This window comes from Marmota monax, unplaced genomic scaffold, assembly GCF_021218885.2.
Source record: "Marmota monax isolate L192 unplaced genomic scaffold, Marmota_monax_Labrador192_F-V1.1 WCK01_AAM20220418_F8-fsc00034, whole genome shotgun sequence".
In the NCBI taxonomy this organism is placed as follows: Eukaryota; Metazoa; Chordata; class Mammalia; order Rodentia; family Sciuridae; genus Marmota; species Marmota monax.
This window is the reverse complement of record NW_026693934.1, coordinates 2,658,461-2,672,274: the sequence shown is the minus strand read 5'-3', so window position 1 is coordinate 2,672,274 and position 13,814 is coordinate 2,658,461. Positions and strand designations below refer to the sequence as shown.

The 13,814-nt window shown below is 33.7% G+C and overlaps 1 protein-coding gene across 1 annotated transcript in view; it reads right to left on the bottom strand.

The window, feature by feature from the left end:
• Window positions 1-13,814, bottom strand: part of Lrp1b (LDL receptor related protein 1B) — a 1,856,415-nt gene that overhangs the window by 829,453 nt on the left and 1,013,148 nt on the right. The window contains exons 8-10 of the mRNA XM_058585368.1: window positions 11,760-11,982; window positions 8,590-8,761; window positions 3,960-4,103 (exon numbers count right to left, since the gene is read on the bottom strand). Of these exons, the coding sequence (XP_058441351.1) occupies window positions 3,960-4,103; window positions 8,590-8,761; window positions 11,760-11,982 (539 nt within the window). The remainder of the gene's footprint in view (window positions 1-3,959; window positions 4,104-8,589; window positions 8,762-11,759; window positions 11,983-13,814) is intronic.

Below are 13,814 nucleotides of genomic sequence, written 5' to 3'. Positions count from 1 at the left end.
CATTTTTATTGCTGTATAGTATTCCTTAATATGGATAATTCAAAATTATTTTATCTAGTTATTTTTTTCTGATGGATATTTAATCCTATCAACAAAATTGTTCAGTTTTATTGTATGATATTATTTAATCCTAGCATCAATTTTGTTTCCCATTGATTCGTTCAGCTTTACATTATTCCTTTTTGATATAAGATAATTTACCAAGTCAATTTCAAACTGATTTTATGCATTTATCATTATAATAGTACTGAGAGAAGTTCTTATTTTCAACCTATCATTTCATACAATCTGTGCACTGGATTTGCAGGGTGAAATATATTAACATCCTTCTCTTCATTTCCCTCACAGATTCTTGATGTCTACTTGATTACAAAGGTATTTTATTTTTAAATAATATGGGTAAGATTTAAAGAAGTATTGACAGGTTTGTAAAATTCTTAACATTTCTTAATATTTCCTGCCAGTATTTTATGAACATATATTTTATTTTATTTCAAAAATGGGGATCTTATGCACCTAAAACTTGAATGACATTTGGTCAAGTCATTAAAAAAAAAAAAAAACTTCAAAAACAGGGAAATTATTATAGGAGACGAAGGGGACTAGGGGAGGAAGGGAGGGAAAGCTATATGAAAGAATATGACCAAATTATGTCATATTTATGTTTGAATATGTGGTGATCTATCCCACAATTATGTATAATTGTAATCCAACAATTAAAATTTGTTAGAAACTGAATTCAGTATCTTTAATAAAAATACATTAAAAATATGCATTTAAAAAGTTTAAAAAATATTCTTTCAAATGACGGTATAAACTAGTTAGGCAATGTAATATGATCAGCTGCTTACCTATCATTGGATATTTAAATTCTTTCTGATCTTTTGATATTAGAAATTCATTTATAATTAACTTTTTTTCCATCAAAGGAAGGATAACTTGTCAAACAATAACATCAGTTTTATGGTCATTGTATGTACTACCAAATGCCTTTCAATAGTAATACAAATTTCTAACTTTATTAGTGATGCATAAGAATGTTTGTTTTACCATAATTGTGATTATTAACATTTGTTTTTTTATTTTATTTCTAATGGATGTTTTAATTGCTAATTGGCAAACATTGTACATGATAAATTAGGATGTGTTCTGTATCTGTGTGTGTGTGTGCGTTTTAAATAGCATCAGTAGTCATTTTCCTCTATGCATTATTCACTTTAAACTACTTTCAAGTTTCTTCCAGTCTCTCTGACTTCCTGTATTATACACAATTGAAAACTAAAAGCTACATTTCATAGACACTTATATAGCTAAGGTTCTGGTTTTGACTTAAATAACTGACTCAGATGTATACGCCCAAGTTTATGATATGCAAATGAGACCAAGGTCTTCTTTTTACATTTTTTTTTTTCCTGGCCAGCACCCGCTGCAGAAATTGAACTTTCTACTGTAGTCTTTTCCCATTCCATTCATATGTAGGACTATCAGGACGCATGGGATGGGATACCACCACCACCATCACTTCCTCCCCCAGTAATAGGGACTATCAGATGTGACACAATTCTGGAGCTATTAGATGTGGTACAAACCTTCTAATCCTGGGTCTCACCTAAAATGATATTGTTTTTGAAGTTAGTAATTCCATTTGTGGTTTCTTGATGCCCTAACCACTAATTGTGGCAGGTGTTTCATATTTCAGTCAGGTTAGTTTGATAGTGGTTTGGGAAGACCCGGTCTAGATGCTCTAGGATTGTCAGTGATTTTGTAAGCACCTATTTGCAATAAAATTGTTTCTGTTGAGCATAGCTAGAATTATTGGTTTACTATAAAAATACTACAAATCACAAACTACATTAAGGATGATCCAATCATATATAACTCAGATTTTATGTCCCCCCCAAACATGTGTATCTACAGACGTAGATGTGTAAGAATATATGTAAGTGATTATTCTTTTCTATGATATGCCATCATGTTTTCAAGCAGCAACTACATGCTTTTAAAAATGATATACACATGCATTTATACTTAGTTTCTCTTATCTTAAGGATTCATATCCAGAGTCCTTATTTATCTAGCAGGCCTTGGGAACATGAAAGCAGATTTCTTTTTGGAGGTTGAAGGGGCAGGGGTTACTGGGGTTTCAAAAAAGGCACATTTGACCATTGAGCTACATTCCCAGGTTTATTTTAAGAAAAGGACTTACTAAGTGGCTTAAAGCCTCACTATATTCCTGAGGCTATCCTGGAACTTACAATCCTCCTACCTCAACCTCCTGAGCTAGTGGGATGATGGACATGCGCCATTATAGCCAGCTAACAGAATTTATATTTTCAGTATTTAATACAAAATTAGAAATAAAAATAAAAAGTGTAAACATGTATACTTTTGTCACAGTTGAGCTTCTTGAGTTATTGATTTAAAACAAGTTGTAGTATCTTTAATTCTGACTAGTTATATTAAATTCTAACAAATTAGTGAACATCGCTGTCTTTTGCCAGTACATGACAGGAGAATGATGAAAGGGGGAGTCCTGAACAAAGAAAAAATGTTTCTGTGGGCGGTGGCACATGCCTGTAACCCAGTGGCTCAGGAGGCTGAGGGAGGAGGATCGTGAGTTCAGAGCCAGCCTCGGCAACAGTGAGGTTCTAAGACCTTGTCTCTAAATAAAATACAAAATAGGGATGGGGATGTGGCTCAGTGGTCAAGTGCCCCTCAGTTCAATCCCTGATACCTCCCCCGCCAAAAAAATAAACAGAAAAAAAATATTTCTCTATTGACAAAGGATGAGTTGAACTGAATACTATAAAAAGCAGTCAGCAAAACTTGAAAAAAAAAAACAAAAAACTGGCATTTCAGGGACATTTAAAAGTCAGCAGTTTTTACATGGACATAATTTCTAAGACTGTCATTCTACAATATCTAATTATTAAGACTGCAAATAAAACCTTGTGTGCAAATATTGTTTCAAAAAATCATGTTTAAAATCTTGACTACTTTATTTAAATACTTAAATGACTCTGTCATATTTCATATCTGAAAAAAAGATTCTTTTTCTCATAACTGGGGATTGAAACCAGGGGTGCTTTACCAGTAAGCTATATCCCTAGACCTTTTATTTGTTTGTTTGTTCTTTTTTGGAAATAATTACTCACTAAGTTGTTAGTGAGGCTGCACTCAAACATGTGATCCTCCTGCCTTAGTCTCCAGAGTCACTGGGATTTTAGACAAGACCACACTCGGCTTAAGAAAAGTATAACTAACCGATATATATATCTTGGGAAATTTTTTGACATTTTTTTTTACTTTCTTTTTCTTTGGAGTGGGGATTGAATACAGGGGCAATTTACCACTCAGTCCTAGGTCCTACTAATTTGTCCAGGTTGGCCTCCAACTTGAAGTCTTCATTCCTTAGCCTTCTAAGTAGGTAGGATTACAGGTGTACATCACTGTGCCCAACTTGATAAAAATTTCGAAGGTATTAATATTTAATTAGTACTGTTTTAGTTATGTGAAGTTAACTTACGAAGTAAATTCCACTCCCCTGTGAGATAAAGCTTTGTTATACATTGGTATCTGTTGGACCAAACAACACATCTACTGTTAGAGCATTATTTTAGTTTTGATAAGAGAAATTCTGGTCAATGAATGAGTATAGCCCATTGACCCAAATACATTCATCAGGGAATTAAAAAAAAAATCTTCCTAAAATTCTTCCTTAAAGAACAATTCCCTAAGGCCACTCAGTTTAGTGATTCTACAGTCGGATTAAATTTCAATTCACATAGTCACAAAACTACTTATGGTGAGAAAAAATTGTTAGCATGTCTTTGCAGGAAAATTTCACCTGATTAAAACTCATGTTATTCATGATATGAATGCTGCTAATTAATAGTGAAAAAAACCCCTCTATTCTGAAGTGGTAGCTGCTGGCAAAATGTTTGATTTTTAAAACATACTTTTGCATGACCTGCCATCACTCCCCAAGTTGAAGCCAGTCCTGCAGCGACAGGTCCGCGTTTTGTAACTGCTGTGGAGCAGACAGATGTGTGAGCATCCCCCTGGCATTCCATATGGATCCACTTCACATGCGTGGCTTCTGACTACAACAAATTAAAAAAAAAAAAAAAAAAACAACACACAGGAAATTCTCCAAAGACAAGATAATTATGAACATCAGTTTGTCACAACCTGAACAGTGCAAGAACAGGGAATATTAACAAAATCCCATATATCCAACTCTTTAGTACTATAATCAAATGGAAAACATTGAAATCTTATGGAAGAAGAGAAAGGGAATGTCCAAAATTCTCCTGAGGCTATATTTTCTAAAGCAATTCTGAGAAAAAAAATGTGTTTGTATCAATTTAAGTTGTTCATATGTAAGCAAAATAAAGCCAACATGTCTTTATTACCTGCTTATTGTACTCATTTAAAGGCCAACCACTAAATAAAAACTAATATTAATAATAACATAAAAATACTCCCAGCCTTAGTAATGAAACAAAGAAAGGAATTCCTCTGCAACAATCCATGATGTGAGCAGAAAAAATGAACTATAAGAAATGTGATTCAATCATCCTGTGTACTCTGTTGAGAAGTGATGAGGTCATTTTTTTCTTTTTTTAATTGTGAGTCTATTGGTGTTTTGAAAACCTTAGTACAAAATGAAGTGAGTGTGTGTGTGTATGTGTGTGTGTGTGTGTGTGTGTAAGTATAATTGTCAATACTGGACACTGAGTTTTCAAGAGGAAATTGAGGAGTAGAAAAATGTCCCATGAGGGAAGAAAAAATGGAAAAGTAGCATATGGACAGGGTCAGAGAAAGAAAGATGGGCCAAAGAGAAAAGGACAAGCAGGAATAATTTCAATAGGATTTTAAGTGTCATTGTGATCGTATTTATTTTAGATCAACAGAGTTGAGATTGTGATAACTATCACAATAGCTTTCTTTTTTCCCCCATATTTTTATTGGTGCATTATAGTTGTCCATAATGGAGGGATTTGCTGTTATACATTCATTCATGCACAGAATACAGCAATATAAGTTAGACAATATCACTTTCCAGCACTTTCCTTTCCCAAGCTTCCGCCCTTTCCCTAGTCCCTTTCCTCTAGCAATTTTCATTTAATAATACAACCACTATGCTTTCAATTTTTATCCATTTAGAATGATGTTGGCCTGGAGATTAGCATAGATAGCTTTTACAATGTTGAGATATGTTCCTAATGTTCCTAGTTTTTGTAGTGTATTGAACATGAAAGGTGCTGTATTTTGTCAATTGCTTTTTCTGCATCTATTGAGATGATATGGTTCTTTATCTTTAAGTCTATTGATCACATAAATTACATTTATTGATTTCTGTATGTTTAAACAACTGGGCATCCCTGGGATGAACCCCACTTGATAGTGGTGCGCTATTTTTCTGATATGTTTTGTATTCAATTTGTCAGAATTTTATTGAGAACTTTTGTGTCTATGTTCATTAGAGATATTGGTCTGAAGTTTTCTTTCCTTGATATGTCTTTACCTGGTTTTGGATTCAGGGACTGCAAATTGGTGTAGCCAATATGGAAAGCAGTATGGAGATTCCTTGGAAAACTGGGAATGAAACCACCTATTAACCCAGCTATCTCTCTTCTCAGTCTATATCCAAAGGACTTAAAAACAGCATACTACAGGGACAAAGCCACATCAATGTTTATAGCAGCACAATTCACAGTGGCCAAACTGTGGAAGCAACCTAGATGCTCTTCAGTAGATGAATGAATAAATAAAATGTTGTGTATATACACAATGGAATATTACTCAGAAATAAAAGAGAATAAAATCATGCATTTTCAGGGATGGAGTTGGAGAATATAATGCTAAGTGAAGTTAGCTAGTCCCAAAAAACCAAATGTTTAATGTTTTCTCTGGTATAAAGAGGCTGATTCATAGTAGGGTTGGGAGGGGGACCCTGGGAAGATTAGACAAACTCTAGATAGATCAAAGGGGAGGGAGGGGAAGGGAGAGGGGAAGGGGTAAAAATTATGGTGGAATGAGATGGACATCATTACCCTAAGTACATGTATGAAGACAAAAATGGTATGACTTTCCTATGTGTACAACCAGAGATATGAGAAACTGTGCTCTATATGTGTCATATGAATTGTAAAGCATTCTGCTGTCATATATAACAAATTAGAATAAAAAAAAATTTAAAAACCCACTATGATTTTATAAATACTGTCCTTTAAAAAAATTTTCATTCTCTAACTGAAAAGAAATGAGTGAAATGCAATTTGAACTACTTTTCTCTGCCAAGAGTATTGCATTTACTTTTCCAGCCTAACATCTCCTCTCATATAATCAACAATTCTGTTCTCACTTTAATCATCACTTTTTTCTTTCTCCATTGGATCATGCCCATGAAAAGGAAAGTGCACTGTTATTAAAAGAAAAAAAAAGAAGAAGAAGAAAAGAAAAAAGTCTTTCTTTAATTGAAATTACCATAGGAAATCCTCCAACTAATTCTGCATTTCCCTGCTTCGGCCATACATCTCAAAGTTACTTATGATCATTTTCTACAACTCCTTTCCTTCCTCTCTCTTTCAATTTTAATGAAATATTCACTTCACCATCAAAACTGCCCTGTTCAGATTCCCATAAGATGTGTTGCCAACTCTAAAGGTCAATTGAATTTGACAAACTTCTTCTCCGTCTCCTCTTTTGGTTCTTCCTATTCTTCTTGACTTCTTGTTGAAGCACCCCAGTGTCCACTATTTGGAACTATTTTCTTCTTCATCTATATTTGCTTCCTTGGTGTTCACCCATTGCCATGATTTTAAAAATCAACTATATGCCAGCATCTTGCAAATGGATGTATCCACCCTGGACTTAATCACTGAAACTGAAAATATGGTCTTGTATATTCAAATACCTCTTTGATATTTCCACTTGGATTTGTAATAGACACCTGAAATAACCCTTGAAAACTGAACTTGATCTTTGCCTCAAGTTTGATCCATACTTAGTTTCTCCAATCTCAAAAATAATTCAGTTCCACTTGTTCTGGCCAAGCCATTGTCATCATTTTTGAATTGTTTGTGATTTATATCCTGCATCCAATCCACCAGGAAATTCTATTGACTCTGCCTCCTGAATTTCACTACTTCTCACTACTGTACAACTATACTCTCTTCATACAATCCCTAGTACTCTCTAAATTTCCACCAAGCTCTTCCCACAGCCTTTTGTCAATACAGTATTTATTGTGATTCTTCCAAAATGTCAGAGAGCAATGCTTTCTGTATAAGCCAAAGTTTTTACACTGGGCTACAGGGTCTTACTTGTTATTGTCTTCCATTTGTGTGACCTCATTTTCTACTTCTCTTTCCCTCATTCATTCTGCGTCAGCCACATAGGTCTTCCTGCTGTTCCTTCAACTATGGAGACATGCTCAGTTCTGGAATTTGTGCTTGTCCATCTCTCTCTCTAAAGTGCTCTGGCTACAGTTATCCTCATGTGTCTCTCTTTCTATTACTTCAAGTATTCATTCAATGCCATGCATTCAAAGAGATTTCCTCTGACTATTCAATATAAAATGGCAAACTCCTCCATCCCCACCTCTGTACCATTCTTTACTTTTATTTTCTACTGTATTTTCTTTATGGCACTCACTCCCACTATAATATATAATTTACCTAGTTATTATAACTGCTATAATAGGATGCAAACCTTATGAAGGCAAAAGTATTTTCTATGTCTTATTCACTGATGTATTCTCAGTATACACAGAATATTTTATGGCACACAATAGATGATCCATGAGTAATTAATGAATGAATAAACCCTAATATTGAATTCTTATTAGGTTATCTGCAAAATTCAAAATTGCATCTGCTGTAAACATAGTTATTCAACTCACTGCCTCAATTGTATATATGTTAACATTTAGATAATTCTAGATTAGTTTTCATTTGAAGCACAGAAAGAGGACGGAAATTAGAGGTGATGGTTTTTTTATGTGCTCTTATTCTATATGTAACTGAGCCTAAGTTGGATTGCTAAAGAGCACAATTAACATGACATAAAAAATAAAGGGTTTGTACTTTTGAGAAATACTAGAATCATTGCAACCTTAAAATTAAATATATATATATATATATATTTTTTTTTTAATGAACATATGTTAAAGAACTACTGGGATGAGAAATCAGGAGAGACAATGACTACAATGAACACTGAAAAAAGGTTGCAAGGATGTAACCTGATTTATTTCCCCATAATAATACAAAAAAATGAAAAAGAAAGCATCTGCATTGTCTCTACATATATCACAATTGAAAGCTCCTTCCTGAGTCTAAATCCAGCCATCATTTCAATTCTATGGTTGTAGAAGCGATTCACTAGAAACTGAACAATTTGTCATTTAGACTTGTGAAAGGAGCTCTATTCCATTTTATCAAGCAGACATGCACATTTCTGCTGTCAAACCAGAATTTATGACTCACCACTTTAACACCACACAGGCACAAGGACTATGTCCCAATTCACTTCCCGCTTCCCCCTCCATTATGAAGATTATGAAGAAGTCCTGCAACTTACCTGTTGGTTGAGTTCTTTTTTGATAGATTCGGATTCCTCGAGCACTTTCTGTTTTAATGAATGAATGAATATCGGTTCCATTAAATCTGTTTATCCTTAAGATGTTGAAGTTATCAGAATTGGTTGCATACAAATAGTCTTCAAACACAGTTATTCCATAAAGATGTCTGACCTATAAAGAGGGTGAAAAATAACTATGATTTTTAATTATGCTGCTTTCAACTTGAAAGAAAAATGGATTGTGATTTATACTGTAGAAAATGTCCATGGTATCAGAGTCAAAAGAATGTTATTTGTCTTCTCTCAAAGAATTCAACATGCACTAATTTAATTTTTCCCCGCTGGAGAAGAAAACATATGTTAAGGTGGATAAAGTAATTCCACATGTATGGGAGAGAACTTTATTCATGTTTCATTAAGAAAACATGTTTCATTGTGACTTTTCAAAGGACAATGAGATCCACACTTTCAAGCATTTTTAATAACAAGTTATGACACTGATATGTCTATGTATCTATAACTATATCTATATATCTGTGTGTGTGTGTGTATATATATATATATATATATCCATATATATGTGTATATATACTTCCTGCAAAAGCATAGCCATGCCTGTGAAAGGACTAATGAGAAAGCATCTTTGAAGTTTTGTTTTATAAGTTCAAAATCCTTTTTTTTAAATGAATTACGTTTAAACTAATTCTTGCTCCAGCACGGAAAATAATATATTCAGAAATCACATATTTGCAATAACTGTAAATAAACCATCAATATTTTATTAATAAATTGCATTATTTTAAAAACCTATATATAATAGCAAATTAACTGTTTGCTTTGAGAATCATGCTGTTTGTTTCTACCCACACAAATAAATTGGTAATTACTAATTGTTTGGCGGAGGTTTGAGGATTTATGAGAGGCATGAACATCTTAAAATCATGGAAAACTTCCAGTCATGTAGAAGGAAGGACGTGTACATCTACTTTCTGATTAAAAATGCACATGGTAGGCACATACCTACTAATATTCTTATATTATACTTAATTTAAAATGGTTCTGGTCCAGGGCTTGATGCAGTTGTAAATTGATTTTCTGTAGTGATTCTGATGAGAATTTTTTGTCACTATGTTTAGATACTATACAGAAACATTTTTTTTAATATAAGCAGATTTGTAGTTAAGAGCACATGAGAAATTACATGTGGTTCATTGTAAGAATACTTATAGAACAACATTACAAAATTTTCAATCTTAATCAGGAAATCTTGCCAATTCTATAGTGTAAGTAAAACATTTGATGTGTTATCTTTCTTGCATATATGGCTCATTATTTCTATTTCTGGTGCTTTCATATGAGATGAAACTAAAGTAAGACTGGATTACATGTTGTTCTAGGGTCATAGTTTATATCTTCATGTTTAGTTTAGAAATGAAATATAAGAATTAACATGGAGAATTCATCCATGCTAAAAGCAAATAATCCTTTTACATGCATATTTTACTCCACAGTACCTATGTGTGTGTGTGTGTTTATGCAAAGGGAAATAGTTTCTTTTTTGGGGAGCCGGAGAAATGAATGTTTCTAATGTCACATTCCACATAGCTGACCACCAAGTATACCTGTGATCTGATCTGACTTGGGTAGGACATTTTTTGTAATAATTGAAGGCCAGCTGAACTAGTGGCATGTTTAGCTCAAAATGTGAGGCCATCATCCTAGGAGTCTGCTTGGGATATACTTATAGTGATCTCTGCAAAACTGACAATTGGTATCCTAGGCAGAAAGCATAGCTACTCAGTAGACCATTGGTCAAGGTGGAAAATATGTCCACATAATACAAACTCTATCTCTACACCTTCCTTCAGAAAGATGTCTCCCATAAATAAGCACACGCTATCTACTCTGCTAAATACCCCTGTAGTAGCGGGAGGAACATGAGTTGGTAGATAAACTTCACCAATAATAGTTCAAATACTTCACAAAATATATCCTTACTGAATTACTTAGTGGCAGACTTAGCATATATTTAGGGAACCAAAAAAACAGAAGTAATAAAATGGGGAAATAAAGGATAATTAAAAACATCAGACATTAAAAAAAATTAAAGCAATCATGTAGAAAGTCATTTGAAATACTTATTTTTTCATTTAAGGTTTAATTTTTTAATGGCAAATACATTTTTAAACAGGTCTATCATAGTCATCTTAATGATGAGTTCCTCTAAAGGACATTGTAAAGGTCACCACCCCCAAATATAATTCAAGCTTTTTAAGGTGGTTGAAGGTGAGAGAGAAATAACTGGACTTACTTTTAATATTTTATTAACATTTAACATTTTATTATTTGTAAACACTCAGATTAATGCATTTTTTAACCTGTCAAGGAAAAAAGGGATTTCATTTTAAAACTTTTTTGGAAAGTAAAGGGATATTTAGCAATATAACTCTCTTGCATTACAAACGAAAATAATGGAATTCACAAGTATCAGCTCCAAAATCTAAGAAGCTCACATGAAATTGGTGCACTCATTTCGATCCAACCAGATTTGAAAAAAGTTCCCTAGTGAATAAGGCCTACTTGTACTTGTAGATCTCCTATAGGTGTTCACTGAGTGTTATTTACAAAATCTTATAATTCAGCAAGAGAAACTAATAGATGTGAGAAAAATTTTGATCTCAGATATTTTCACAGAATCATCATTTAATTAGGTATTGAATGAGTCAGAAGGCAAAATTTAATCAAACCTATTAAAATAATAAGGACATTCTGGTGAGTAAGCATTTGCTTTTGTTAAATATCTTCAATGCCACATGGGACAGATGATAGTTCAGTTCCTTAAACTACTTAAATTAGTTTTTAGTAAGTAGGTCATAATATCTGTCCTGTTCCATTACTTTTCTTTCTCCCTAGTACAGCATTTTTATTGTTGTTTTTGTTTGTTTTTAGTTCAGGGGACAAGGAGTAAGTAGCAACTTCAGTATCAGGTAAATATCACAATAGCACTGTGAAAAGAACACTGTCCCATTCAGGAAATACACCACAATTTTATGACCTCTTATAGTTTGACTTTATATGAAATTTTCAACATTGGACACTTCAGGCCTTTTCATAGTATTATGCCATTCATTTCATAACCTTGCTGTATTTTATAGAAGTCTGGTACTTACTTGTCTCCCTTGAACAATGGTATGTCTATTTTTTCCTTGATAGTCTACTACTCCCACATAGTCCAAGTATAGATCTACCCAGTAAACCAATTTGTTGACTAGGTCTAGTGCCAGTGCAGCTGGCTGCTCTGTCTTTGAATCAATTATCCTGGTTCTGTTCATCCCATCCATGTCACATCGCTCCACTTTGGCGACATTCCCGTAGTCCGTAAAGAAAAGTTTTCTGTTGAAAGAAAACTAAATGTTAAAGTGGAAGAGAGAAAAAAGCATATTTGATGGAGCCATCTGTAAAAAACAGAACTTTTCTTTCTAATTTATTTCAGTGGTTACATCTGTTAGCTTCCCATAACCATTTCCATATAATATCACTCATAAACAGAGAAATCTGCTAATGAATATTGCAGGGCATAAGGGAGCAGGTTAACCAACAACTGTAAAATTTCCTCAGAATGAATGACTGTGGTGGGTTTATTTTTGTATTAGGAGAAATGTTTCTTTAAGCCTCACAGAGCTGAGGCACATTCACCACATTCGGTGTGAGTTTCAGAAGTGAGCCAAGTCACCAGGCCAGGGCACGTGAGCAATCAGGCTTTATCTTCAACCTGCTTTTCAAATTGCCTGGTAATGTTTGTCTCCTATAAAAGCTATTATGTGGAGCTCAATGATGCTATGAGTAGTAGAGAATAGCAAACCTGGAATGGAATTAAGCAGATGGAAAAGCAAATGTGCTGTTTGTAGCATTGGAAATTAAACATAAATATTACCCTCCCCCAAACCTATCCTAAATTCTCTCAAATATTCCCAAATCACAAAATCTCATAAAGGAAATGAAGGTCATTTCTCCTCAATTTCTCATAATATATTTTGAAGAAAATGCTAAAAAAGGAATGCTGACCCCTGAGATAATGAATCCCTCCATAGAACTAACAGTCTCTGTGAAATACTTCAGGGTCTAATATTATGTTAGTATTCACTATGTTTAGTAAATACAAATCAATTTCAATTAATCTGACAATATTTAACAAGGTTACTACTCAGAATACTAAATTACATTTGTAAATCAAAGACCATCTTGCTTTGACTTAAATACAATCTCAAGAATAATCCCATATATAATGATGGAGCAAAAGTAAGATTACCTAGAGTACAGAATATTAGATGTTACAAGTTTGAAGAATTAGTTTTTAGTAACTTTACTCAACATTCTTGAAATAACAGTATGGGTCACCTGTCAAGCTAAAAATCATGTTTTACACTTTAATTTTGATTTAGCTCTTTCTGTTTTTGGAGACTTTGACTAATTTTTAAACATTAATGCATACTGCTCTGTGATACTGTAGGCCAGGCTTTGTTATGAGTATGCATTTCCCCCAAATGTTCTTGAGAGACACATTTATCACAATAGATTCAACATGATTTTTCAAGTGACAGTTCTTTCACGTGAAGAGCTTTTTATTGTAGCGAAGAGTAAATAAAAATTAATATGATACCTGCCTGGTTTATTGTCAAAGTAAAAGTTTAAGATTGCTTGGTGTTGTCTCTGTCTCTGTGCCTGTCTCTGTGTGTGTGTGTGTGTGTGTCCTCTATCTGTCTTTCTCTCTCTTTCTTTCCTTCCATTCTACATCTCTACTTTCTTTACCTATAAAGCAATTTGTTCATACCCATGCCCAGGTTTCTGTAAAGAGTACTTCTCTCACATGTTACGCAGTGCCCACTATTTCTGCTACATGAAGCTCATTTTCTCCTCTCAGGATACAATGCCTCCCTTTCTGTAATTCTCTTTTCTTGTCAGTCTATTTCACAAAGGTGAAGAGAAGCTGGTATGTATGTAGTTTGACGGGCACAGGAGTGAGAGGCTCTGGCACACTATGGATTGTGTGTTATATACAGACTATGTATAGAGAGGGTGATATATGGCAGGCAATAGCAACTGTCTATGTAGTGTTTAAGAGGAAAAAATGAATCTGGAGATAAAGACTTTTTTGAAGTCATTTTGGGATGACTTTACTGGATATGATCCCAAAAGAAACAAAGGGAAGAGTGCCAAGACAAGAA